This window comes from Trachurus japonicus, chromosome 13 (assembly GCF_045865225.1).
Source record: "Trachurus japonicus isolate A0001 chromosome 13, Traja_1.0".
Lineage (NCBI taxonomy): Eukaryota > Metazoa > Chordata > Actinopteri > Carangiformes > Carangidae > Trachurus > Trachurus japonicus.
Window position 1 is genome coordinate 39,621,533 of NC_140919.1, and position 26,823 is coordinate 39,648,355.

The 26,823-nt window shown below is 40.9% G+C and overlaps 1 protein-coding gene across 2 annotated transcripts in view; it reads left to right on the forward strand.

Moving 5' to 3' along the window:
* grik4 (glutamate receptor, ionotropic, kainate 4) overlaps positions 1-26,823 on the forward strand; it is a 271,682-nt gene that overhangs the window by 48,182 nt on the left and 196,677 nt on the right. For both annotated transcript variants that reach the window (XM_085796529.1, XM_085796530.1), the window contains exon 2: positions 22,571-22,704. In XM_085796529.1, coding sequence (XP_085652655.1) covers positions 22,623-22,704 — 82 coding nt within the window. In that variant the 5' untranslated portion in view covers positions 22,571-22,622. The remainder of the gene's footprint in view (positions 1-22,570; positions 22,705-26,823) is intronic.

The window sequence follows — 26,823 nt, forward strand, 5'->3', positions numbered from 1 at the left end:
ATATCACATAGTGCTGCTCATAAGTGCCACCATCAGAGGTTTAATCAGCCGTAGCATCCGAAAATACCTGTGTGTGCGTGTGGAGGGCCTTAATTTTCAGCTTCGACTATTAACACTACTGTTTAGCATTCAAAACAGAAACTTTAATTACTTGGGTCTGATAAGCTTTTTACTCAGAAATGTTCTATTTAGAAATTCTTAAAGAATCCATTCTTGGTAGAAAAAAAACATCACATTTATGTAACGTGCACACCAGACCATTAAACTGTGGCTCCATAGTTGTGTGACCTTTCAAAATCATGACAAAAAAAACAAAACATCCAGTGTATATTATTCATAGTATACACCATTGGAATGAAAAAAGGCAAAACAGTGGATATAATTAGTTTCATATCTAATTTAAATTTCAGAAAAATCCCACCCAGTGTGTATCCTCATGTGTCCTCATGTAAGAGTGAGAACCAAAAGACAAAGAGAGGAAGAAAGGAAGAAAGGTAACTTGGAAGTGTAAGCCCTCCTAAAGCCTGAAAGCTCTGTTTTTCCTCTGTGGGCACAATCTCTAACCTTCCTGCCTGTGCTTTATGAATAAGTATTGAATGCAATTCTGCACACTGTCTGTTTTACTGTAGGAACGGGAAACATATCTGGGTTACTCCGGAGATCACGGCAAACAAGAAGCCCTTCGCTGATATGCTTTATCTCCGTGCTCCCTTCTCCGCCACAATATACTGCTTTAATTACTGTAGTAAGCTCAGGAGGCAGCAGCAAAGTACCTTTCACAATTAATTTCAGAAGGTTGTTGATAATCCTCAGTTTTTTATGTTTCTCTGGATGGTTGTCATCCTCATCCATCAATGTTTCTTTTCTCTTTTTCTTTCTTCTTTGTAAATCAGATTTGGTCCCATTGACACGAAGCACCCTCCCGCCCAACGCTGCCATCCAATATTCTTTAATGTTGATGTCCACTGGCTTCTGTTTCTGAACCGTCTGAACACTTGTATGCTCGTGTCACAGCCAGGGATAGAGTAGAGGGCAAAAACAGCATTGATTGGTTGTTCAAGTACTTGAACTAATAAGTATACTTTTCCTGACATGTGACCTCTGTGCAAATGATGATGGAAGAAGTCTGCCACAAGAAACTCTTAGGATGGAGGTCAAAGTGAGTACCAGGGCAGACAAAGCTTGCCACTCCTGACAAATGGGTGTCTTATCTTCTTTATCAACATTTATTTAAAGCACAAAAGACTTGATTTTGATCACGGCTCCCTAACCTTCGCCAAGTATCTTTTTTAGATGCATAGGTATAGTAATATTTTAACCTAGAGGTGGCAGATCAGAAACTGCTATGACTTACATGATTTGTTTTTGGGTGGTCACATGGGTCATTTTTGGAAGTTAGCCATTTTTGAGGAGTTTTTGTTACGACCATCTAAACTGTGCACAGACCCTTTCTTTCTGTGTTTGATTTGATTCTGTGCAAATCATGTAAAGAACAGAGAGCATATTACTGTAGGATGGAGGTAGCAGTGGTGGCTGCTGGTCTTTCAGAGAGAGGAAGTTCATTTTCAACCTACAGTACATTATAAAATTTGACCATTTATTAAGAGTTGAACATAATTTCACCCATTTTTAGTCAATGAAATATCTAATAATGAAAACATAACAGTTCATATCTGACCATTAATTTATTTATTTTTGACATTTCAGAGGAAGCAGAGCTTCCCTTTTAGTCTTTGAGTAATCACCTCTGAGGTGTAGTTACGAGTGTCTCATTCACATCAGTGCTGATCTGGACTGAAAGCAGCCAAGCTATAAATCAAAGGTGCCTTTATGCGACTAAAGTGGCTCCATCATGACATTTTGATTCTCGGAAAAACATGTTTAATAACCGACTGTGGAAGCAGGAAGTGATTTGACCGTTGGAAGTGAATTAAATCGTCAAGGTGGTAACACGATGCTTTTCTTGTTATTTTTGAATATTGTTTAGCCTCATGCACCTTACGTTGTCCTTTTGGTTAATGAGTTTTATACCTTCAGGCCACATTTGTTTCTCAGCGTTATTGTAAAGAACTGTATTTCAGATGAGCGGCTGTTTCTATCTAACACGAGCTGTTTTTTCTTATCCGAGTCACGCCTGACCAAGGTCTCCACCGACTTTGGAAGGCAGATAGGGTAAGAGGATTTTCAGATTAGTTTGGAGTAGAAACATTCACATTTTCTTGTTTATGTAAGTGATTACTCTAATTATTCGCCCCATATTTCTTCAAGCCTCAGTTGGGAAATGCATTCTTCAATAGAGTGTCTCAATTTTTTTTATTCCGTTATTGCAGAATCAAAATGCTTTTAGGCTTTTTTTTTTATTGATGGTGGAATTTCACCAGTTTATTTTGTCGAATAAATGCGTTGACGGACTTATTGACACAAGCCAGTGCCCCCTCGCCATTCAACCGCACACAGGTATGCACTCAGCCGTCTAACTACACTCTGCACCTTCACTTTTTCTCCTCAAAGAGAGAAAAAAGGTTTTGTCATGCGCTGCTGTGACTGTTGGAGCTTTTTAAGAGGCAGGAGATTGATATTGTGACTGACAGAAATGATGAGATGATTAATAACCACACCATCCAATTATTTTTCCACTTCACCCAACCATTGTGAAGCCATATCTCTTGTCTGTATGTAAAGAAAAATAACTGTGCCTATGGAACCTGGCCGCCCTTGTGCACATGAACTACAGCGGTGTCCTTGCTGTTGTAAAAATAGAGCGCAGCGATTTCTATCGGAATCTAAAGCAGTTCCCAGAGCCACTTGCACTGCTTTAGCATCTGAATCAAAAAGTTGCCTTTCACATAGCTTTTATTGATGTGTACAGGGTTCTTGAATAATTTCAGAGTTGGTTGATTTCGGGACAGATACTGAGCTGCCGCTGAAGCACCGTTTGCTGTCTTGCCTCCATTATCCACCACCGCCCTGCAGGTACAAACCATTTCTCTCACCGGCTGGGCGCTGCCACGGAGGCAAGTTAAATCTGTGATTGTTTTCTAGCCAGGCTTCCAATGATGGATGACTAGCGTGGCTGCTTGATATGATGCCTACACACCATAGCTACAGTAGCTCTGTAGGAACTGTGTCCGGATACGCCGCGCACTTACCGCTCGGGCTGGTTTCCATCTTCCATTCAGCTCAGTGATGGGTGGCGTACTGAGTGGATTCAATTTAATGTTGGGCATTAAATTGACTGATATTGCAAGAGACATGTAACCTAAGGTATATAGTCACAAAGCATGTCTACATCTGGAATGTGTCAGATAATGCCTGTTAAGGCAGATTCAGCAGAACCGGCTGTGGCAGCCCTCGCTGATATCTTCTATTCCTTGCGGCTGTTGTTCTGCTCGGCTGTCACATACCGGTTAGGGTTTATACCTCAACGGCTGCTCAGATCAAGTCCAAATTGATTAATTTGGCTAATTAAGGCACAATCTAGCACGTTTTAAACAGATGAGTGTCTTTTTTTTCCCTGACAATCTAAAAACTAAACTTTCACCTTTCCGTCTTCCTCAGCACGTTATTAATGGTACCCTTGAAAAGACGAATCCACAGTGGACCTTGGCGTGGCAGTATCTTATTAGAAGAATCAGGCATTCTGCCACTGACTCATGTCATTACAGTTTCAGCGGCAGCTACAGAGTAATTAACTGGGGGTCCAAGTGCCAAGACAAACAGCCTTTAGTTAATTACATAAGATACTTGACCCACATCGGCATCATGGTTTAAACCTATTGAATTAATTAATGGACAAAACAAAATCTACATTCAAAAACATTCTTGATCCGGCACGCAAGCCGACTGCAGCAATGGCCACCATCCGTCACCGCCTTCATGCAAGAGTTAGCAAATGGATTTCATGCACCTCTGCTCATCAATTTATGATTGGTCATCTCTGAGCCTTATTACAAACAAGAATGTGGATATTGAACTAAGAAGAAATGTTGTTTAGGATTATGTGGCCGTGAAGATAATAGTTACCCTATTTCATCCTGCTCTGCACCTCATAAACTATTTGCAATGTGCACAAGCTGGTTGAGGGCTCTATCACAGTGATCACAAAGCTACTGTATGATATATCAGAATATTAGGGAATGTTTAGGTTATTTTGTAACATACAGTTTTGTGAGTGGGAATTTTAAAGTTGCTTAACAAACAAAGGCCACACCATACTGAATATGTACTAAAAATGGACGGAGCAGCCAGTGGTTGTGTGGAGTGTGAGCAGGGTGGCCTGTCAGCACTCTGATATTAATGGGTGTTATTTTGATGTGTATGTCATGGGAAAGCGCCGGGGTGAAAGCAGTGTGTCCTTTATGGCTGTGGCTTTACTCAGCAAAGAAAACAACCCAAGAGCCCATAGATATGCCTATAATTGTGGCATTAGAAGGAGGTCTGGCTTGTACCTCATTAGGAGAAGAGCACAGAGGGCCGAGGGGCCTTTCAGGACACGCAGGGGAGAGACAGGCCGACAGGCCGACAGACAGATAAGGAGACAGAGACTGACTTAGTCACATGAAAGCACACTGCAGCTATAACTACATGAAACTTAAAAAGCCAAGTACAGATTATGATTACACACCAAATAACACACCAACAGTAGAAAGATACATGTTTATATGCTTCATATTTGTCCTATATATTTATACACTGTTTAAAAAAATAAAGGGAACACTTAAACAACACATCTTAGATCTCAATTAATGAAATATTGCAGTTTAAAATCGTTATTCAATATATAGTAGAGTGTGTTGAGAACAAAATAACATAAAAATGATCAATGTAAATCAAAATTATCATCCCAGGTTGATTTCACACGGGTGTGATATACTTGGAGTTACAATGTGTTGTTTAAGTGTTCCCTTTATTTTTTTGAGCAGTGTATAAATATATACTATATGTTTGCACTGAATGTAGTTTAGTTAAGTGACTGGCTGGTGCTGCTGCTCCCCCATTCCTTAATATAAAGTGTCCTATCTTATATACAGTATATTAAAAAAACATATCAAAATGTGTGCAAACCTTACTCAGTTTCTGGTCTAGTTATTTGGATCAGTTCAAACAGCTCAATTCACAATGGCTTGTATATATTTAATTCATTAAAAGAGGATATGTTTATTTTAGTCTTTAAAGCATCTTATGATAGCAAATTTTACTATAGGAATATACCATTCTTGTTCCTTGTAATTCTCCCATTTGAACAGACAAGCAGCCATCTTTAAAAACAAGAGAGTCTCTCAGTTATGTATCTTTCACCTTTCGTGATGCCTCTCTCCCCTTGCAGCGACACATTAGATCACTGTCTACGGGGGGAAAGGAGAGGTCTATTAATAGAGCATCTTTTTAAATCTTTTTTTCTCCAGGGGCTGGTAATCAGCACCACGCTCCCGTCCCTCATTTCCACCGCAGGATGTGTCCTTGAGCAAGGCATTTAACTTCCTTGACTGCTCGAATGGAGCTGCTCAGGGGCCAGAGATTAAAACTGTAGTAGCACAGGGTCGATTCCCTGCTGCGAATTTGGAGTAGGGTTTACTGAGAGATCCATGCTCAGGCAACAAAGTTTATTTTCTTCATGATGGCTGTTGGTTTAAGTGATGTCGCTGTTGTTTTTCAACATTCTGAGTCCTGGGACTCACAGGTGGTCTTTCAGATGAGTCCAACAACAAAATGCATCCTTTTTGACACAATGCAGAGTTAAATTTATACTTGATCCTATGTGCTTATACTGTAATTATCATTCTATTAATGTATGTTAAAAATGTATCTGGAAAAATGAACAAATGCCAAATCTGACAACTTTATTTGCAAAAGGAAAAAAAAGCTCTAAACTAAATGATAAAATACACTTATAATATAAGTGTCAAGTCCATTTTGTTTTAGAACATAACTTCATAAATTCTTGTTAGGGATGTACCAAATCCAGGATTCTGTTTCACATACAGACAAATATTGGGCTGTTTGGTGGCGTTCGGTTTCTACTGAACCTTAGAACATCAGCCAAACTGAACCCTACACTATACGCACATCAACGTAATGACACCGCCAACGTTTACGGGAAGGTTTATTGTGCCCTCCCTGAACGACAAAGTTCAAAGCACTCTCAGTACAGCCAGAATCATTCTCATTATCGCAAACTAAATATAAAGTCCACTAGCCTGATGCTAACATCTAATTGAAAACATCATAAATGGGCTAACAGAAAATAGCGGTAACTTTAAACCCACAAACTGCTGTTGTTTTAACATCAACATGCAAACATGGCAGAAGTACAGTAACACATACAATAATACAGGCATATAATTTCCTTTCTCTGTCGAAATAATTTCACTTTTTTCTTTCTTTCTTGTTTTGAAAGAAAAAAAAACCACTAAAGCCTGTATCCTGGATGACTTGAAGCTTACATTTTCGGCGATTTCTGCGAGTGTGAGCATTCTGTTCAAATGCAAATAGTGGCAAAGGTTATCGCCCATTGTTCTTTAGTTAGAATAAAACACACTGCGTGATGTTAACTGCATTTATAAGGTGTTTATTGGCCAATAACGGGAATAGGATTTGGTATTAGATTCTAATGCAGCTGAATCTTTAACCAGTGGATATTTTCGGCATAAATCAGGATTCGGTGCATATAGTTATTTTACTGTAAATGTGACAGTCATCCGCCAGGTTCCATCAACACAGATGAGTAGCACCTTTAAAAATAGATAGGACACTACAGTAGGTAAGTAAACAACTAATGCTTAGCAATAGCAAACGTATAAGTAGCTCTTTTAACTAACCATAGCAATAATTTACATCACTTGTTCTCCATGTTAATTAACTGCATGGTTTGTAGCCGTTTAAGCCTTCAATAAGCCGGGAGAGCACAATCCACAATTAGCTGTAATGAATTCTTGCGATCACACCTACAATTGTGTCTGATTAGCGTGGAGCTTCATCTTTCCTGGAGGTGCCCTGTAGAATTACACTGGCGGGGTAAAGCGGCCAGTGGAGAGGCAGAAATCAGTGTCGGTTCATGAAGCGAAAGCGGAGAAATGAAAGAAGAGAGAATGAGAGAGAAAAGGGCAGGGCCGACTGAAAGATGGATGTGGAACAAATACTCATCTGATGTATCTCAAGTGTTTCCCACCCCCAGTGTGCTCCACTGCTATAGATAAATCTTCCCATTGGTTACTTACATCAGTGTGCACGTCCAGAGGTCAAACCGCCACATGGCTGACCCTAACCTCTGTGTGTGTGTGTTTACTGTATATGATGCTCTATTACTGTGTGCTAAATGACTTGGATGCACAGAAAGCTCCAGGGGGATATACTACACTCTCAATCATACTATACCATACGACGCTGCAACAGAAAGAGAGACAGAGGGAGAAGCTAAAACACAAGTCATGAGCAGACAACGCCTGAAAATCAGTTCCTTGGCAGACCCTGGCAGCCGCGACTCCCAGCTGGCCAAACGCAAGTGAGGTAAACAAACTTAATTTCAAAATCAATGTCCATCCAAATTGTAACAGCTTGTCACTCTGGTTAAACAGCTGTGAAGGGTCAGACGTTTGTCGCATACGTCTTTTATGTCTGGGATTAGCTTAACTTCACAGGTGTGGCGCACAAAAAACAATGAGTGAACAGAAACTTGCAGAGAGATGTTTCTATTCTGGTGATGATAATTTATCATTTCACTGTTGCTTTGAGAGCATGGAGGGAAGCCACGTATGTGAAATAATAAAAAAGTCTTTGCTGGGCAATTTCCCTTGTGATCATCCAACATTCATGCAGTAACTGAATTGGTCTTGTTTGGGACTTATAAATGATAGACAGTCTGCTGATAAAAACACAATCTTTTGCAGAAAGTAAACCTGCAGCCTAGTGGATATATTTCACATTATGAAAAGATTTATTTTATGAAATTATGCTTAATACCACAGCAATGCTGCTAGCCCCCCCCTCTTTTCAAAAGGAAACATTAAACTAACCACCAAACGTCGTTGTCCGTATTAAAACATTAGATAGAGAAAACAAACCGCACCATTTCGTAAGCGTGTCCACATGTGTGAGATTTGTGCAACAACGTGTAAATGATGGCGAAGGATGCGCTCAGATGTCTTTAATAGGCTTTAATGATAACCACACAGCACGTCTGCTAACTTCCTGCAACACTTAGCAGTTACCAGGGCATTACCATGAGTCACATATGTGCAGGTGCAGATGCTTAGCGTATATGATACTCAGACAGTGAAATCCACCCCCCCAAAAAAACACACACAAAAGAAATGCCACCAAAGAAGACATTAAATCATATTGCTGGCTGATGACTGACTTTATTAAGCTGCTCATAAACACACAGCACCAATATTTGTGTTATTTTATTATCAGACGTAAAGATGAGACCTGGACTATTTTAGTTTTATTATTTAGTTATTTTGGTGGTCGTACAGCTTTATTATGTTCTATTCTATTTATGTCTCAAATAGAATAAGAGCTGCTCAAAAAGCACAGTGCAAAATATTTGTGTCATTCAGGTCAGTACTATTTTAGTTTGATTGTATAATTCATTTTTGTGCTATTTAACTTTCATTAATAGGATGTGTGGGCAGCACTATTACGTCGTTCAGGGGAGACTGGACGCTATACCGTGACTTATTTTTGCAAAGTCGCACTATGAGATGGCATGAGTCAAGGATAGCATAGCTATTATTATTCTTTTTTTTCTCTTCTTTTTTTTCTTTCTTTCTCTGTTACCATGAACATTTGAATTTTTTCTGTAGTTTTTCAATACAAAATACATACATTTTGTCTGATTGCTCCAATGTCTAAAAAGAAAGATGTGTAATGGAATATGAATTTGTGAAACCCTGCAATTAAAAAAAAAAGGATAGCATAGCAGTAGAAGAAAAGAAATGATGATACACAGCACTGGTGTTACTTTCCACTGCTCAATTTGATACTGAACCTGTAACGCTTCCTTGAGACAGCTGTTATTGTTGCTATGTCAAATCTTTCTTGGCACATTTTAATGGTGATGTAATGTGCCACACACTGTATAGGCATTTACGTATGAGGCCTACTGAATATTTCATTTTCTAAAGTGAGTGTGCTCTACTTGAGCATTGTTTGTTTGCCATATCTCACATGGGTGTCTCAATTATTTTGAGTTTGTGTGCTTTCCATAAAATAAACACAAAGCAAATCAAGTCCATTGCTGGCAGCTTTAATTAAGAGACTTCAGCTTTTCACATTAACACAAAGAACCGACTCTTCACAGCTTGAACGCTAGCAAGGAGCATGTGAGCAGTTAGTGTTGAGTGCTGACGTTGTTGAGGATGTGTGTGTGTATTTCTTTTTTCTTTTCTTTTTTACATTTTTACTGTAATGTACCCTGTTGGCACATAGACTGTTTGGCATCATGCATCATCTGAAAGTGTTGTACAGAATATTAGAGTTTGTGGTGATGATGGAAGTGGAGTGGGCGTGTGTGTGTGTGTGTGTGGATGTCTGTGAAGAGCAGCATTACATCTGTACATTTCCCCTCATTGAGATGGCTATCGATTAGCAGTTTGTTACCTGCCTGAATTATTCCCCTCTGCTCGTGGTGTGACTGGCATTAAGCAAGCGAGAGAAAGGGCGGATGCTCTTGATAGTCCTCTCTTCTCCTGCCCTCCCCTCCCCTCCTCTCCTCTCCTCTCCTCCCTTCCCTTCTCCTCTCCTCTCCTCTCACTTCTGGGCCATCCGTGCAGACTCTATGAAGAATGCATGAATTCACTGAGATACACGGCTGATGATGTAATAATGTGGTGCATGTCCGTGAACACATTGTCATAACTGTACAACAGACTGAGGAGTCCTGTAGTACGATTGCAGTGAGATTGATGTCTGCTGGTGGGGCATCAGATCTAACACTGCAGTGTTTACAGTAAATGACTTGAACAGTCACTGTGCTCACTTTGACACCTATTTATGTGGGGAGATCATTGGAAGTGGGACTTTTCAACCTGCAATTAACACAAACATCTCACATCATCATTTAATTACAACTTCAAATTATCGTTCTTCAGGGATGATTCCACTTTACTCTCCTGTCATCATAATGTGAAACCATTTACTGCTGAACCTGAAACAGCCTGGTGAAAATTTTAACACCTGCTATCAAAATGCTGTTAAAATATTAATGGGCTGGGCTCACCTGGGATCCTTTTTGACTATAGCCCTTCTTTCAGCTCCTGTATCTGTGAAGGTCATTGCATCAGTTTTTTTTTTGTTTTGTTTTTTGCCATATTTTCACTTTCACATTTCAACGTTGCTCACCATTTTACAACATCACTGTCTTCAAGCTGCTTTGAAATTTGCTGTCCCAAATGACCCCCATGAGCTCCACACCTGAATCAAAACGATACGTTTGTATAACATCGGCTTTTGTTCATCTTCTTGGAAGCAAAGTGGTGCAATTACTGTAGTCCTAATGTAAATGTCAATCAGAGTCTACGGTGGTGTGATCCAACACTGTAAATAGGCGTTATGGGCGAGTTAATGTATGTGATTGCGTTGTATGTCAGCCATACATTAAATCTTGACATGGGCATAGGTTGAGGGCTCCTCCTGTTTGTATATAAAAACATACAATTTTGCTGACTTGAGTAAGTGAAAATGACCATCTTTGTATGTGTCTATTACAGTACAGCAGTGCAATTAGCCTACATGCTGAGTTTAACTACAGCTCCTTCATGTCCTAGTGGCTGCAGGTTGAATGAATGAATAATGTTGTTGAATTGGTCAGTCAGTTGCTTTGCTATACAGTAGTAGGCTATAGTAAGTTTCTCTCTCAGGGTGAGTTCAATACGTAACTGTATAGTGACAGACAGTAGCTGGTCTGTGCCACAGAGGAGAATTCTACACCTATTGATATAAAACGAATCGCCTTGTTGTTTACAACTACTTCCGGGTAGAAAACCAGCACATAATTTAAATGAGAACAAGAGTAACGAACGAGAGTTTAGCTATAGGCCGTAACGGTATGTTCAGTGGCTGTACATCATTATTTGTTAATTTGTGTCTGAATTAAAATAAAATAAAAAATGTATCAAAAATAAAAAAGAGAGAGCTTAGCTATAGGCCTGTATATGATGTTTTTCACACAACTATCACCATTTAGACAAATCTGAAATGACTGAAGAAACATTACTATTTCTGTGTGCACAAGCAAAGCAGTTTTGTGTTGCTATGTGTTGTATTTATTCAGTTTTGGGGAATCACAGTGTCTAGAAAGCATCAGTGGCTCAGCTGACGGGGACAGCTAACGGGTCGACAGCGGCAGTAGCAGAGCTAACTGCAGTAGCTAGCAAAGCTAACATCAGGATGTCAAAACCCTCCCGTTGTCAGACACGACATGAAACTACTCCAGCTGGCTCAGTCATGTTGTAACTAAGATATCCGCTGGGAAAAATATTTTTCATTTATTGAGTCACTGAGTTATTAAAGTTATAAACAGGTAACGGTTAGCCCTGCCAATTTACTTATTACAAAAACGTGCACAGAAAAATAGAAATGTTTTGTCCAATCATTGGTTTTATAGACTTAAATATAGACACACATCAGAATAGTCTACTATAGTGACGTGAAAATTAAAACTCTTGTCCGTCACTATTGTTTTATACAAGTCTAGGCCGAACATAATAGCCTATGGATGGGTGAGCCATGTTTTCAAATCATGCAATGGAATCACTTTTCCTTCCAGTCTGTCATATGTGCATCGCTTTCTAAATACCCCCGGTCTAACTGCCTTGCTTTTATGTTTGTACATTCAGTTACTGTCACACTGCTAAAATGTTGGGCCAAAAGTTTGTGCTTCTGGTAGAGTGGGGTTTTTCTGAGGTACAAAACCAATTCTGGTCACAGTTACTGTTCAGGGTGTAAAAACTGCACGAACACCGTAGAAAAACCTCACAAAGCATATTTCAAGCCTTCCCCAAAAAAATCGCTAAACAAACCACCTCTGCAAGTTCTGGGAAGCCCCCTCCCTCCCCCCGGACTGTTCTCCAGTCAGCAGATTTGAGGAAGCTTCTTAGATTACTGTATGCTGTGTTTTCTTTGGTTTACTACTCTAAGATATTCTGATTTAATTTCATGAGCTGCTCCAGCAACAGACTAGTTCCCATCAGCCTTGTATTGCCCCACAACAGGGAGACCGTTGAGATTTGGTGTTAAAAAGAGTGTTTGCTGCTGGGAGCTGCCGGTCAGCGTCAGGCCGGCTGCGACAGTCCAGTTCAGTCCACACCGGAAACTCTGTGGTTGTTTCACAGAACTGAACAGTGGAGCCGCAACCCGATGTTTTCCATACACAAATACCTCCACCTTCTTCTTTGTTGACTTCATTATTTTTCCTCGTGTCTAGACATTTCAAACAGACAGACAGACATTTGCTTTGAACTGACTGCAGATATTCACCCGAGGAGTGCACATACTGCATGCATATTAATTTTCTGCAGCTTGTGACAGTCTCTCAAACCTCCTTGAACATCGGTCACACATCACTTATTTCCATCTACAAGTTGCTTTTGTGCCAGTTCTGAGACTCCCAATGCAACAGTACATGAATATATGCAAATGTGCGAGTCTCATTATGCATGTGACTTGCCTTTGGTTCAAACTGTCAGCTTTAATGGGCCATTTGCAATTGAATTACACAACGTTTGATGTATGATTGACAGTTTTGATATTTGGATTGTGTAAACTGTTGCTCTGACAGGCAAGCCAAACAGCTGTCAGACCATCCTGTTCTGTCAATCGCCAAGCGTCCTCATCTTTCCCCGTTGACACAGCGCAGACAACCTCACGATCTCGATTGTCAAACCGAGCTGAGGCCTCTTATTGTATAGTCTGACAGGATGTTCACATTGGACGTGGGATGGTTATTTTGAGCTTTGTTGATTGGGCTAAATAAGAATTTGAGATACGTTTGACATGAATAAGAAAAACATTCAAAAGCTGAAGGTGGGCCAAAAGTCAATTTAATCAAATTGCACTTTGAAGAATTGTTCTTGCTAAAGTTTCTTTTGACCAGCTTAACAACTTAACATTCACTAGAACATTAAATCAGATCTCAAAGCAGGTATTGTGCCTTTGACAGCCATGAAAAAAAGAAAGAAAAAGAAAGTACAGCAGCAGTTCTTGAGTTGTTGCAATCTTAGTTTTGGTGATGTCTGATTTTGCCTTTCTATCTGTCACTGAATGATTAAGTCAGGAAAGGGACTATAAAACGATTCCATTGTCGCACCAGATTGTTACTGCGGGGCAATTTCTGCTGAATTAAACAGTAATCAAACAGCTTTTTCTTTTTTTTAAACCCAATCTGCCCCCTTTTATTCCACCAGAATTCACTTTTTTTGCAAACATTAGGGTAGAGAGTCAGTGTAAAAAAAAAGCTGTGATGGGATGCAGAGCGACCTGTGCTGTTGCCAGACAGTCAACATGATTAATATTTAAGGTCAGCACTGGTGCCAGTTAGTCAGTCAGTGAGCCATTACCCCCCATCAGCATGTGTGAAGTGAGGGTCAGAGCAGAATGGGATGTATTTATAGCCCTTTGCTCCCGCTCTCCCTTTATAGAAGTTTACACCTGTGCTGATGTGGACACCCACCTGTAATAAAACATGGCCACTGTATTCGTACGTCACACTGCTCCAATCGTGCGTCTCACAGCTCACCGCCACCGAAACCATATTGTGTACTGTGATGCTTTAATCTCCAGCAGTGTGTGTGTAGTTTGACGTACACGATACAAATCTTTCTCACTCTTTGTTTTCTTTTCCAAGCGGTTTTCATCTATGAATGCAAATGCGTCGCGTATACTGTACATTTCACCGTCACCAGGGTCCAAAACTAACACTCGCCACTCGCCAATTACGGGTAGATTTTGTCTCTGGCTGGTAAATTTTTAAGACCACTCGCCACTCTGGCGAGTTATTTTTTTACCGACAAAAATGTCATTTTTTTCGTTACTGGTGGAGAACGATGCTGGTATGTTGTTTCCTGACAGAGTAATGTGTCTTTCCAGCAGAGACGATCTTTGGTCAGGTATGCGCGTCACGCCGTCATTCACAGCGTCGAGGTGGTTAACTGTTGTTACTGTCGTACCCGTTTGTGTAGTTTAGCGCGCCCGGTAAAAAAAAATGCTCTCATTGCTTATAGGGCAGTGATCAGCTCCGGTGACCGCGACGCTGACTGTTTATCCCCGTATTAATTAAAACCAGACGCGGCCCGACACACGGCGGGTGCTGAAGCACGGACCAGCGCGGTCCAACTATTAATTCTCGGTCCGGACTCCGAACCCGCGCGTCTGATTGGGTTGGTGGTTGGACACATGTCAATCGCTCCGCTGACAACATGTGTGTGCGCGCGAGCCTGTTTGTTTGTGCGCGCGTGTGTGTGTGAGAAAGAGAGAGAGAATCAACACTACATTACCCCCCACACACACACCCTGAGAGCAGACAGGAAAGACAGTAGAGCAGTGTTTTTCAACCTTGGGATCAGGACCCCATATGGGGTCGCCTGGAATTCAGATGGGGTCGCCTTAAATGTCTAATAATTGAAAAAAAGAAATTACTGATAAAAATATTTTTTCAACTAATTATTATTCTTTAAAAAAAATATGATTAAAAACACCACACACAATCCTAAACAACTGTAAGAGAGAGAGAGATTTTTGAAGTAATGATAGTTCATTTGTTTATATTCTGTCTGTTCAGCAGGTGGTGGTGGGATTCATAATGGAAGTGTATCTCAAAAAAACTGGATTTTGAATTTTACTCGAACACAAATAGAAATAGAAATACTTTCCCCCCCTCAACAAATACAAATACCGGATGCTTTGCACACCCCTAATTGCTAGTATTAGTGCATACTACTAAAATATTGATTGAGAACCGCACATAAGACCCAAATGACACGTTAAATAATACTGATAGCAATATACAGCATTTTTACTTGGTTGGCTGGTAAAATATCTGCCTGGCTGGTAAAAAAATTCACTTACCAGCCAGGCCGGCTGGTAAGTGAAAAAGTTAGTTTTGGACCCTGACCGTCACACAGAGACAACAGAGAGCAGAAGGCTGAGAACTGAGGATGAGATCCAGGAGAAATTGGTATATTCCTCAAGATTGTCTGTTTTCCACCACGCGCTGTGCAGACACAAAGGCCTATTTGTCAAGTACGACACTGATACTTAGCAGCAGCCTGTGCTGCAAGACTGTCTGTGTCACCCTGTGGCTTTTTTTCTTTTTTCTTTTTTGTTATTATTATTAAAATGGGATTTAAGCAAAAATTATTCTCTTGTGTGTGGACCAGCTGTAGTTGCACAGCCACATTAATAATTTGTACAAGGGAACACTTGCTGTTTTCCTCCTTTATCAGTCCCTCCAATATTTCCCAGTCTTTCAGCTAAAAGAATTAATGACCAATCCCCACATTATTCCTACATAATTACTACCATCTCTAACCTATGTTTCTGACTCTCTTCCTTATCGCAACAGTTGTTTTTATTTGCAACACTTACTGCACTAAAATATTAATTTTGAAGATATAGTTTGTTTCTCTCAGGGGCTAATTACTTGTTTTCAGCATTGTGAGTTCTTTAAAGCTTTATAATATTAATTGACTGTGGACTACCAGGGGGAAGAAGAAGCATAAAAACAAGCCATGGCTAATGTGTTAACCAACAATAGTCTCCACGCATCCAACAAACATGAGGCAAAAATTATTATCACAGTGTTCCAATGAATATGGTCCGCGTGTTTGCAATAACTTCAGATTCATTGTGTTTTTCTTCATCTCTCCTCTTCATCTGTTCAGTTCGGAGCCGAAGTCCGATAAAGTCTTTAGAGGGACTGACTTTTAAATGAATAAATTGCAATATGCACACATTATTATACTGTATACTTCATCTAAAACATTTCAACTCTTTTCAAAAACCTTGTTCAGAACACACACAGATTACACACCAGTCTTCTTTTCAGCGATTTCATCTCTCCATCTCAGCAATGTACCGGTTTTTCTCTGCACAAAGAAACAAAGGGAGATTAACAATAGCAGGCATTTTATTTCACGGCCCTCATTCAGCCTATTATTCAGTATTCAGAAGAGGCTTATAGTGAAAATGCAACTGGCTACAACTCTATACAGTATGATTGCCTGTCTGTCTACCTCTTCATACCAACTCACTGTAAAGGTAATCTGTGCCATTGTTCTCTTCATTCCTCCACAGTCCAGTCTCATCAGTGGGTCTGTGAAGTTGCTGTAGACTCTGAGGCTCAGGGAGAATCATCACAGCTTTGTGTTGTCGTGAAGTTTCTTGTCCAGCGTGCTTGGGTCGTGAGGACTAAAAATATCTTGAATATGCTGCAGCTGTCGCCAGTCTGGCTCTAGTGTTAAGGTATTTTGTAGGTGTTAGCTGGGATACAATGTATGGAAAGAAAAACCTGCCCCACAGGGAAATAAAATAGTTAAATAAACTGTTGGTGGGGGTGTTTGGACTTGAAGGCAGTGAATTTAAAAAGGAAGACTGTCTGGGATACACAGCCTAGAGGAAGGCTGAGAGGATTCACATGGTAGCTGCAGACGGTATAAGCTCTATATACTGACATATATTAGAAATTTATGAAAGTAATATTTATGCCTGAGGACACCTTTTCCTGAGTACCGTCACCTCTCTCTTGTTTCACCTCGTGTTTTACTTTTCACACCCACAGAATTCACTCATTTGTCTCCCAAACACGCTGGGATTCGGGCAACACACCAATTCAATACATCATTTTGTGTTTGTGTTTCTCAGATCCGATGCTAAACTCAGATTGATTTCATAGATCTGGTGAGTGCTGAAAAACAAGGACAGTCATTTAACTCAATTTCCATTTTGCCCCACATTATTGAGCGCATTGGGAAACTCTGTTGAACTCTCAACACGAGCGAGCTGATCTCGCTCAAGAGCCATTAGCGTTACGGGTCGCAGAGGCTATCAGCCTGAAGCCTGCCAAAGCTTTTGTCTCCACTCGCTGGTGATTTGGCCTGTGAAGGCTGTTGCTACATATCTAAGCTACGATTGACATTGATTTGCCGTAGTTACCTTCAAGGGTATCAGATCAGCCTTGTGTATGTTTTTTTTTTCTTCTTCCAGTTCCCAAAGCTGTATAAAAGAAATAGAGTCCTATTTGTAGGAGTGGTAAAGCTTTCAACTCCTATCTTCAGAGACGTGCTATCTGAGTCCATCAACCAACAATGCAGCTGTGTGTGTGTTGGGTATCAAGCCACTTTTCAAGAAATGTGTTCTGCTTGACTCTTTCCTGTGCTGCTGTACTAAGACACATAGCCTACTCATGGTTTATCAGTTGTTATTTGTACCTAAAGAATTTAACATTGTTTAAAAACACACCGCTCTCCAGTCGGGCTAATTGAACAATGAACGCAGTAACCCACCTGTGTACATAATGATATAAGCTGCGAGGAGTTTTCAGCACACAATTAATTTCAGAACAGGCCTCTCGCTCGATGCTGTTTTCTGTTTTCCTCCTCTTCTCAGCACCTTGGGGGGACGACTTCTGACAGCTGTTATTTGCATAGTTTTCCTAGAAAATGTCTGTGAAATGATCTTGATGTGTTGACAGTCCTATCCCACTGTTTCCCCGGACCCTCCCCTGAGCAATGTATTAGTAAAGTAGTCTGCGTACTCACAGGATCTTGTGTTATTGCCCATCACAGGCGGCAGCGAGGCGCCAAAACGTTACCTAAAAGCCAACAAAATAAACATGCATGCAGATGGATACTGAGCTGAATCTGATGTTGCCACTTACTTCACATGGCTGGGTTTCTTTGATGTTCACATTATAGAGGTTTGGGATTTGATTTCCTCTTGCCAGCGTGGGTCATTAATACTGAAACCATCTCCATTGCCAGAAAAAAAAAAAAAATCTGTCAAATATTTATCCGAGACAGATGTGAGACAGTTGTGTTACCGCTTTATTTCTGTTCCTTTTAGGTAAACCAGTGCAGCAGTTAATGCAGTAGCCGTCTGGGTGAATCATTTCAGAGCGGATGGATGATTACAGACAAAAACACAGACGCAGGGTAAAGCAAGGACACTGGCACACAGGACAGAGTGCATCTCCTCATTTCCTTCATGTACATATTTCAGTTGCTAGTTGAGGTGACACTATTATGTTACAATACAAAAATGTACCATCACAGCTACGGTGAACCGCAGACGTTATTATCTGAGCCTATTCATCACACGAGGTGCTGCTTTAGCTGTAGATCCACTCAATGATAAAGCATTTGGTCCATTTATTACATGGATTCTGTCTTCAGTGGACGTAAGTGACGAGGGACATATTTCCTCGCCTGACAGTGAAGTGATTCAGGAGATATAGAGAGATGCTCAGTCATGTCGCTCATCAAATCACAATGGGTTTTTTTTTTCCTGCCGAGCATGTGATGTCATCTGTGTCGCTGATCTGCTGCTGAGACTCAGCCAGCGCAAGTACACACTAAAACCTGCGAGGGCATATCAAAATGAAATTAAACCAAACCAAACAGTTGGTTCCGCAGCTCATGAGAGGCTCAACTCTTCGTGCGGTCCAGATGGCCAGACAAGACTCTGCAGGTAAATACTTCCCCAAACCCAGAGACAACCTCCCACCTCAACAAACACGCCAACATTTTCCTGAGATAAACCAAACAGGTGCGAAAAAACAAAACAGTGGACTTTTTTTCCCCTGATGAAAATGACTTTGTGGTGCGTTTGCACCTCTGCTGGCTTTGTGCCGGTATGAAAATAGAATCCCTGGTCTATTGAGCCTGTCTGCACTCACCTTCCTGTCTGCCATTGTCACAGGTGTACTGTTTGACATTTGGATGCTTTGTCCTCCAAGCACCATACTGTAACGCATCAAACTGGCTCACTATATTTGGGCGGATGAGTCTAAAGAGTGTCTTTGTTTGCAGCAAGTAACAGCTTCAGTACTCTGTCAGTACAATATAGTCACTATGGACGCACTGACCTTGTCACTGACCCCACTTTGCTTCTTAGTGGATCCTCTATATACCTTGAGAACACTGACAAAGGAGAAGACACTGTCCTCTGTCGCTGCGGTAAATAAAACGGCCTAACCTTGATGAGGAGACAACGGGACTGACATTCATTTGGCATGTAAGGGTCACAGGACTAAAAGATGTATGATGAATGACAACACCAGTTTACACTCAAGATTGGGTTGTCAGCTCAATGACATGTATGCATTCAGCTCTGGTTGCCACACTGATCTGTGGTAATGCTAGACTACGAATATGACATAAAAACAAATTTACTTAAACTGTTTTTTTTTTCATATCTTTAATCTACAGCATTTGATTTTATTGAGGCTTTTAATAAGTTAATATGGGAAGTTAAAAGCAAACATCTACTTACATTCATAATTGTGGAGCAGCAATGTCATTGATTTGGAGTCAAGTTTCTGTCACATGGCTAATGCTAGTCCAATATTCACTCTGTATTAGCTCTGTTTTTGGTTTCCACCACTTCCAGAAGGGGCCACAGATTTGGGTGATAATTCACATTATCCCTGTGTTTCAACAGTGTCTTTTATTACATTGTTAAAGAGGGGCTAAGGAGTATTTTTGCCTCAGCTATGTTATATTCTTACCTTAATCAAACAGCTTTCGAGTAATTGTGAGGGTTTTATTAATGACTTGTAACTTGTTACGAGGGAAAATGGAGGCTCTCTGCCTTCCACCTAGCATCTCTTGGCCGAAAACCAACCCTGGAAGATCAGAGCTTCCGACCTGGTGTCCCAACTCTTGTATCGGCAGCACAGCAACACAAACGTGCCCCGTAACCCATGACACTACACAAATATACACTTTGTAACATCGTTTATGATATATAACGTTATCCACCGCTCCATGGATTGATTTCTTGGAAAAATGACCGGACTTGCATTGTTGCATTGTGCCCGTGCCTGCGTGGGTAGGCTACTGTCTGAGTACTCCATCTTCCTCCCACAGTCCACAGACATGCATATTAGTTAATTGGTGACTCTGAATCTGGATGTGATTGGTTGTTTGTCTCTTTATGTCAGGCTAGTGATGGACTGGCGACCTGTCCAGGGTTTACCCCCCAGCCTCGCCCCAACAGGGCTGATCAATGGGCTAAGCATTAGCCTGTAGCTCAAAGATGGATGACATGAATGTATAAATGTTAATATGTCATAGCTCCATTCTAATTAGTGAATATGCATGTAAGCAGGATTTGGATTTGCATTAAATGGAATCACAACCACTAATAAATCAACCAAATGCTGAAGCTCAATTTCCTAGTTTTCAATTAAGCATGAAATGAAAGAGCTCGGTGAGCGCAGGTTTGTTGTACATTGAGCAATTATCCAGAACACAGAGGAAATCGGTCAAAAGACATTTCAATCCAGTCATTGTGTTATAGAAACTTGTTCTTATAAATTACACATCCCTCATATTTCAGCACCTGGGGTGTGTGTGCATGTTTGCCTTATGTTTCTGGGGACGACTCATACTCTGTCTCCTCTAAATCCAAGAGAGGAGTTTTTTTTTTTTTTTTTTTTCAGTTTTATTAATGAGATGCTTTTACTCTACTACTAAAGTAGAGCCAAATACATGTATCCATCATGAGTTGAGTTATTGGTCAACTGGGACATACTTCCCTCCCTGAAATCGGTGATAAATACAGCACCTGCACTTAAACCGTTCCCTTGACTAAGAGCATAACCCACCTCCTCTAAAGGCTCCAGTGTACCTCATTATCCTCAGTGCTGTGGGCCTATTGGAGGAGATGTAGAACCAGCTTCTCCCTGATTTATCATCTCTACACCAACAGCACTTTTCTTTAGTTCCTTCCTACCATTACTCAGTGTTTTAAAACTCATCGCGGTGACTGAGGTGAATAAACAGAACAAGAATCACTGAGTAAATTCATTACAAGAAGAACTGACACATGGCACACACTTCATATCATATTAATACACTTTAATATGGGTGGCACGGTATATCTGCAGTTTCTGGGTCTGGTTTTGATTCATGGGTCCTGGAGCCTTTACTATGGGTGGAGTTTCATTGTTCTTCCTGTGCCTGCATGGGTTCTCCTTGGGTTCTCCAGCTTCCTCCTATAGTCCGAAGATGATTGGAAAGTCTAAATTGTGTGTGTGTGTTGTTAATTTCTCTGGACTCTCTGTCCAGGGTGCACCACACTCTTCACCCTATGTCAGCTGGGATTGGCTCCAGACCCCCATGCATGGATGGATATGGATATATTGATGAATGGGTGGATGGATATTGTCCTTCTTGACATTTTCAAGTGACGTGTTTTTAAAGCTAACCCCCTTTGTTTTGTCAAGAGTATCATGAAATGCAAAGCAGCGTATATTCTGATACATTTGTTAAGTGTGGATATAGAGTTCAACACTTGCCCTGCTGCCTTGGGCAACAAGACAAGACAAGACAAGACAAAATAAGCTATTATGTGTGTGGTCTGTTCCCCCTGTTGATCAATCGTTTTTACTATGAAAAAAGCAGAGATCAAAAAGCTGCTTTCTAAAATCCTCTCCCTGAGTGAAAGAGAGGCTGCTGTCACATTGATTTACTCAGATGGAGAGAATGAAACAGGTGAAATAGAGGGTGGTATAAAAAAGTCAGACAATGACCTATCAACATTACTGAACAACCCACAGCAGATCAGACATTGAAGCTGCTTAACACAAGAGTGGCACCTGGAAAAACAGAGGGCACAAAGGACACCATGCTTCTGAGTATGAAGGCAGCGAACAGCAGCCTTAGTTTCCTTCCTCGATACACGCTGTAAAAACGCTCGAGGACAATAGAAGCCTAAAGGGTGGAGAAGCAGCTTCTGACTGAAAAGTTACCACTTTGATCCCCACACTGCCAGCATAAATCTGGGTAGAGGAAGTGCAGTGGTAATGCTTGCCACTCCCAAATTACCACCACTGAGCCCCCCTTAAGCAAGATAGCAAACAGATGAAAGGGAGAGAGGGCCCTGTAATTGTTCAATGCAAGGATTTAAAATAAAGTCTACTTTACAGACTTTCATCTGAGCAAATGTTCAGATCCAAATAGCAATATGTCATGCAATTCAGAAGTCACTTTATTTGCATTTGGTTCCACACAGGAGGGACAAAGACGATGCCTCGGAGAATAACGTCCTTCCATCTCCGACACAAACACCCGCACTCCGGGAGGCAGATCCACTCCAGCCCAATAGTACACAAAACAACAGAAATGAGGGAAGAAAAGTCAGAGTCCTGTGGGTCTCGGATTCACTTAGCAGCAGTTTCACACTCCAACACTAACAGAATCCCAGCGTGCGACAAGAGAAACAGATAGAGCGGAGGAGAGAGAGTGTGCTGTGTGTCTGTATAGGATGATCAGTATGCTGCAGTGTTGTGTACTCGATGTTTGGTTGCATGTATAAACGCTGTGGTCTCATCTGTGTATTTTTTTTTCTTCAGGTGGCTGTGACAGGGGCACCCCAGGGGCAGGACCCATGAGGAGTCATAGAAGATGCTCACAGCCTGGGCGCTTCTGCTCTTCTTAGCCATGTGGGTGAGAAGCACCTCTGGTGGCCCGCTCTCCTTCAGAATAGGTAAATTGCAAGAATTAATCACAATAATGCACACAAAACCCCTGCCTACGCATGTTAACCCCCGGAAGTCTTCACATTGTACCTCCAACCTGCATGCAATTCATGTGGATAAAGGGATTTTCTCATTCACATTAAGTGAGTGAATACATTTCAATTTTTAATTATCAAGTTTGGGTTTGAGTGTAATGACTGCTCAAAACCTCAGCTCCAATTGAAGGAGCTGTCTAACTTCACAGGCTTTCATGGGAAAATTGGCTGGAAAAATTCAATCAAAGTGTTGAGAAATACCCATGTTTCCCCAGTCGCATATGGCTTTAGGTATCAACAGGCTGAGAGAGAGTCACAGGACCAACTGGTTCGGAAATACTCTCGGCCAATCTGAGAGAGAAAATGATCTTCGGTTGTTCAATGCGCTGTTGCAGAGAGAAATTCATCATTTTTGCCTGTGCTACAGTAGACAGTGATAACACCCTGTCTGTCAGTTCAGGGATTTCAAACAAAGAGGAGTTTCATAACATACAGTGCATACAGGTGCATCTCAATGACTAAAAACATCATGGAGGTCAGCAGCAGAGGTTGCGCTAGACTTTTTCGTCGCCGGTCATTTTGACTGATGGGGTCCTAAAAATTCCGTCATAATCTATTTTTACCGGTCACTTTATTTATTTTTTAAAATGATAATAATGCCATATAGCATTCAATTTTAATTCATGTTTAATTCATATCAAGTCCAAACAAATTGAACAGAGAATGCTCCGGAGCAGAGTCTGCGTCAGAGCACATCTAACTGTGGGGTCAGTCAGTGAATGCGGGGGTCACTTTCTGCCACTCAACATCTAAATACAACGTAAATACCTGATGATGACATCAGTTTTCTGTCAACAATCAACATGCTAACCCATGTGTTATACCAAAACATCCAAAGGAGCACGTTTTCACATAGGCACCGTATAGTGCACTGGCGTTAGCTCTCTCTCTCTCTCTCTCTCTCTCTCTCTCTCTCTCTCTCTGTGCCTCTCTCTGCCTCTCATTTCTCTTTTACGCACGCACGCACGCAGCCACTGCGCATCACTGAAACAACTGAAGCTATAGACCACAGCCAGATGCAGCACAAATTCAGACAGGACAAGACCCCACTCAGCTTTAAGTGTTATAAACAATGCCACGGCGGGCAGAATACATTAAAATAAGGCTTAACGTTACCTTTGGAAGAGTTGTGCGCGGCGAGTGTGTGAAACGGTGATGTCCTGCCCCCACCGCTCTACCTGTACCGAGACACACCTGTGTAGCTACAGCTACATAACTTAACAGCTGACTACTGTCGGCCCCTCGGACACTGCAGCTGAATCTCGCCCGTTAAATCATTATCGACCGTCATATTTGCACTGACACGACTCCCATCAACATTTAATCCACTTGTAATGTTTGGAGTTTGAATACTGTGGGAAGCTTTCTGTCTTCTTCTCTGTTGTTGGTGTTTATGTGTGGCAGCGCTACAGCGCCACACACGCTCCACACAGGCCTGGGGTATGTACTACAGCGTTCTACTGAGCGCACCAGCCAGCTGTGAGGTTTTTTTTTTTTTAATCTAATTCTCACCATAGTGACTTTGAGACATTGTATATGTTTTATATCGTTATCCACAGCTCCATTTATTGATTATCCGCCGGCTTCATTGTAAACAAATGCACATGGCCAGACGGCCATGGCTGTGAATTGCAATCTGTCAAAATGACGGATGGCCTCAAAATTTTTCCGTCACCATTTTAAAAAAACGGTCAATGACGGAAAATATCCGGTTAACGCGACCCCTGGTCAGCAGTCTTCCCCATGATTGTGTAGTCCAGAAGAAAAATGCAAATAACTAAATAAAATCAAATGATTACATTTTGAGAATAATTTTGAAATATAATTTATAGTAATATAACATATTGAAACCTTATTTACCATCATGCTCATCATCTTTCTAATTATTTGCCAGTTATAATATCATCCATGACATCATACAGTAAACTGTGTTGACCTGTCAGTTTGTGCCTGACATCAAGCTTTAAGGAGTCCCCAGCCAGAAGCTCATTTGCTGTCTGGGGGGCCTTGGCATGGAAAAGTTTGGGAACCCTCGGTGTAGTCTACTGAACCAGGCCTAGGATTCACATGTTAGACCATTTAATTCACACGCCACTCCAAATAGGATTTTTAGCATATCCAGATTTGATATTTTGACAGTGTGAACAGCCAGAAATCACATGAGATTTTAACAAATGTGATTCTGATTGGATTTGTACAGATCCATTTGCTGCACCTCTCAAATAGGATTTCAAAGTGTCCTCCATGTCAAACAAAAACAACAATGATGACGGCCCGTTAAACGGCCGACAACGACAAATCATGCAGAATGTCGGCTCTCACGTCCAGAATAGTGAGTGACACACTGATCGTCCAGCGTCCCCAGCTCGCAATTCCACCAAGCATCGCTGGTCTGTTGCACCAAACGCCCCATTCCACTGTCATTCCAGCGGTGATGGCAGCACCACTCAGCAGTCGCCTCAGTTGCTGCCGCTTCCTTGCAGCTAGTTGGCAGACTATTTGGGGTGGCTTCACATGATTTGGGACAAAAACAAGCACAGTTCACTGTCCTTCATTTTCTTTGTTTGTTTGTTTCTGGGTGTAGCCTGTTACCACGTACAACAGGGACACATGCAGATCGGATCTGATCACTTGCAATATGTAATGTGGATGGTCGGTCAGTAAGATCGGATTCTGATAGTCTTTGCCAAAAAAGGGGGATTTTGGCTGCAGTGTTAAATGCCTTAAAGGCTCAGGGAACCTCTGCAGGTGTTTTTAGTTCATTAGCTGATTGGATTGTGACATCATTAGGTTACAGTAGTGAACTTTTTCACAATATTCAAACTTTTTGAGATTCTGAATTTTGGGTTTTCATTGAATATAAACCATAATCATTACACTTAAAAGTAATAAAGACATGAAATATTTTAGTCTGTTTGTAATTAATCTATATGAGTTTCACTGTTTGAATTGAACTACTGAGATAAATTAACTTTTCCATGATATTCTTATTTATTGAGCTGCGCCTGTATTTGTTCATAGAGTAGAGCAGTACAGCTTTGACTAAAATTAAAACAATAGATGAAAACATTCTGTCGTCTCACAGACTTGTGATCAACATGGAAATTCAAAATATTTCAAATTTCGATCAGAGGACCGTGTGGTTTGGACATGATAAGTCAGCTGATAAGTAGAGCTCCCTGTGAGTCACATTTTTTTTAATTAGCTGTAAGGCTTTCATGTTCCACCCTCTTTCAATTAAAGATTCTCACTTTTTTTTCACTAAACACTAATTTAGAAGGGGTGTGGGTGCACAATTATGACAACATGTTTATTTTCTCAGAAGTGTAATAGATTTTTTGTTTTTTTTGTTTTTTGACAGTAGTAGCAAGTAGAACTTGTCAGTGTGTTGCTAATCTGTTGAATATGTAACCGCTACAAGCCCATTACTACATCACACCTATGCTTTACTTTAAGCAGCAACAGTTCAGGGATGAATATCCATGTTTTTTTGGGTTTTTTTTCCAGGAACTTCATATAATTGCAGCTCAGCTCCCTGCTACAGGAGAAAAACTAGGTTGCTCCACCGTACTGATACCTTAAAGAATTATCCCGTTCATATCATATTTCACACTGTCATTTCATCTATATTTGATTATGCTGTTAGTAGTGTATGGATTATGGGCATAATTGTTTGAGACAGCTGCTAATTTGACTGATTTTCTTTCCAGTTTATTCATAGACATGTCAACACCACACAAACTGACGCCATCCGTCTCTGACGCTGTCCCTGGTGCTGAAGTAACAGACACATATTTAACTGTCTGTAACGAAAATATCAAGTTCTCTTGGGCCATTTTGAGAGATGTATTGTATCAATTTTTAGAGCCGCCACAGTTTGTTGGAGAAGTGAAGTTGTCAGAGTTAAAAGTTGCTTATTGATCTTTGATTTCCGCCACTATGGCAACATGTGTACAGGCGCTGTGGCCGCCACTTTGACTGCCGCTGCTCAAACTCCCATTAGATGTGTCATTGCCACATTATTCCATGATT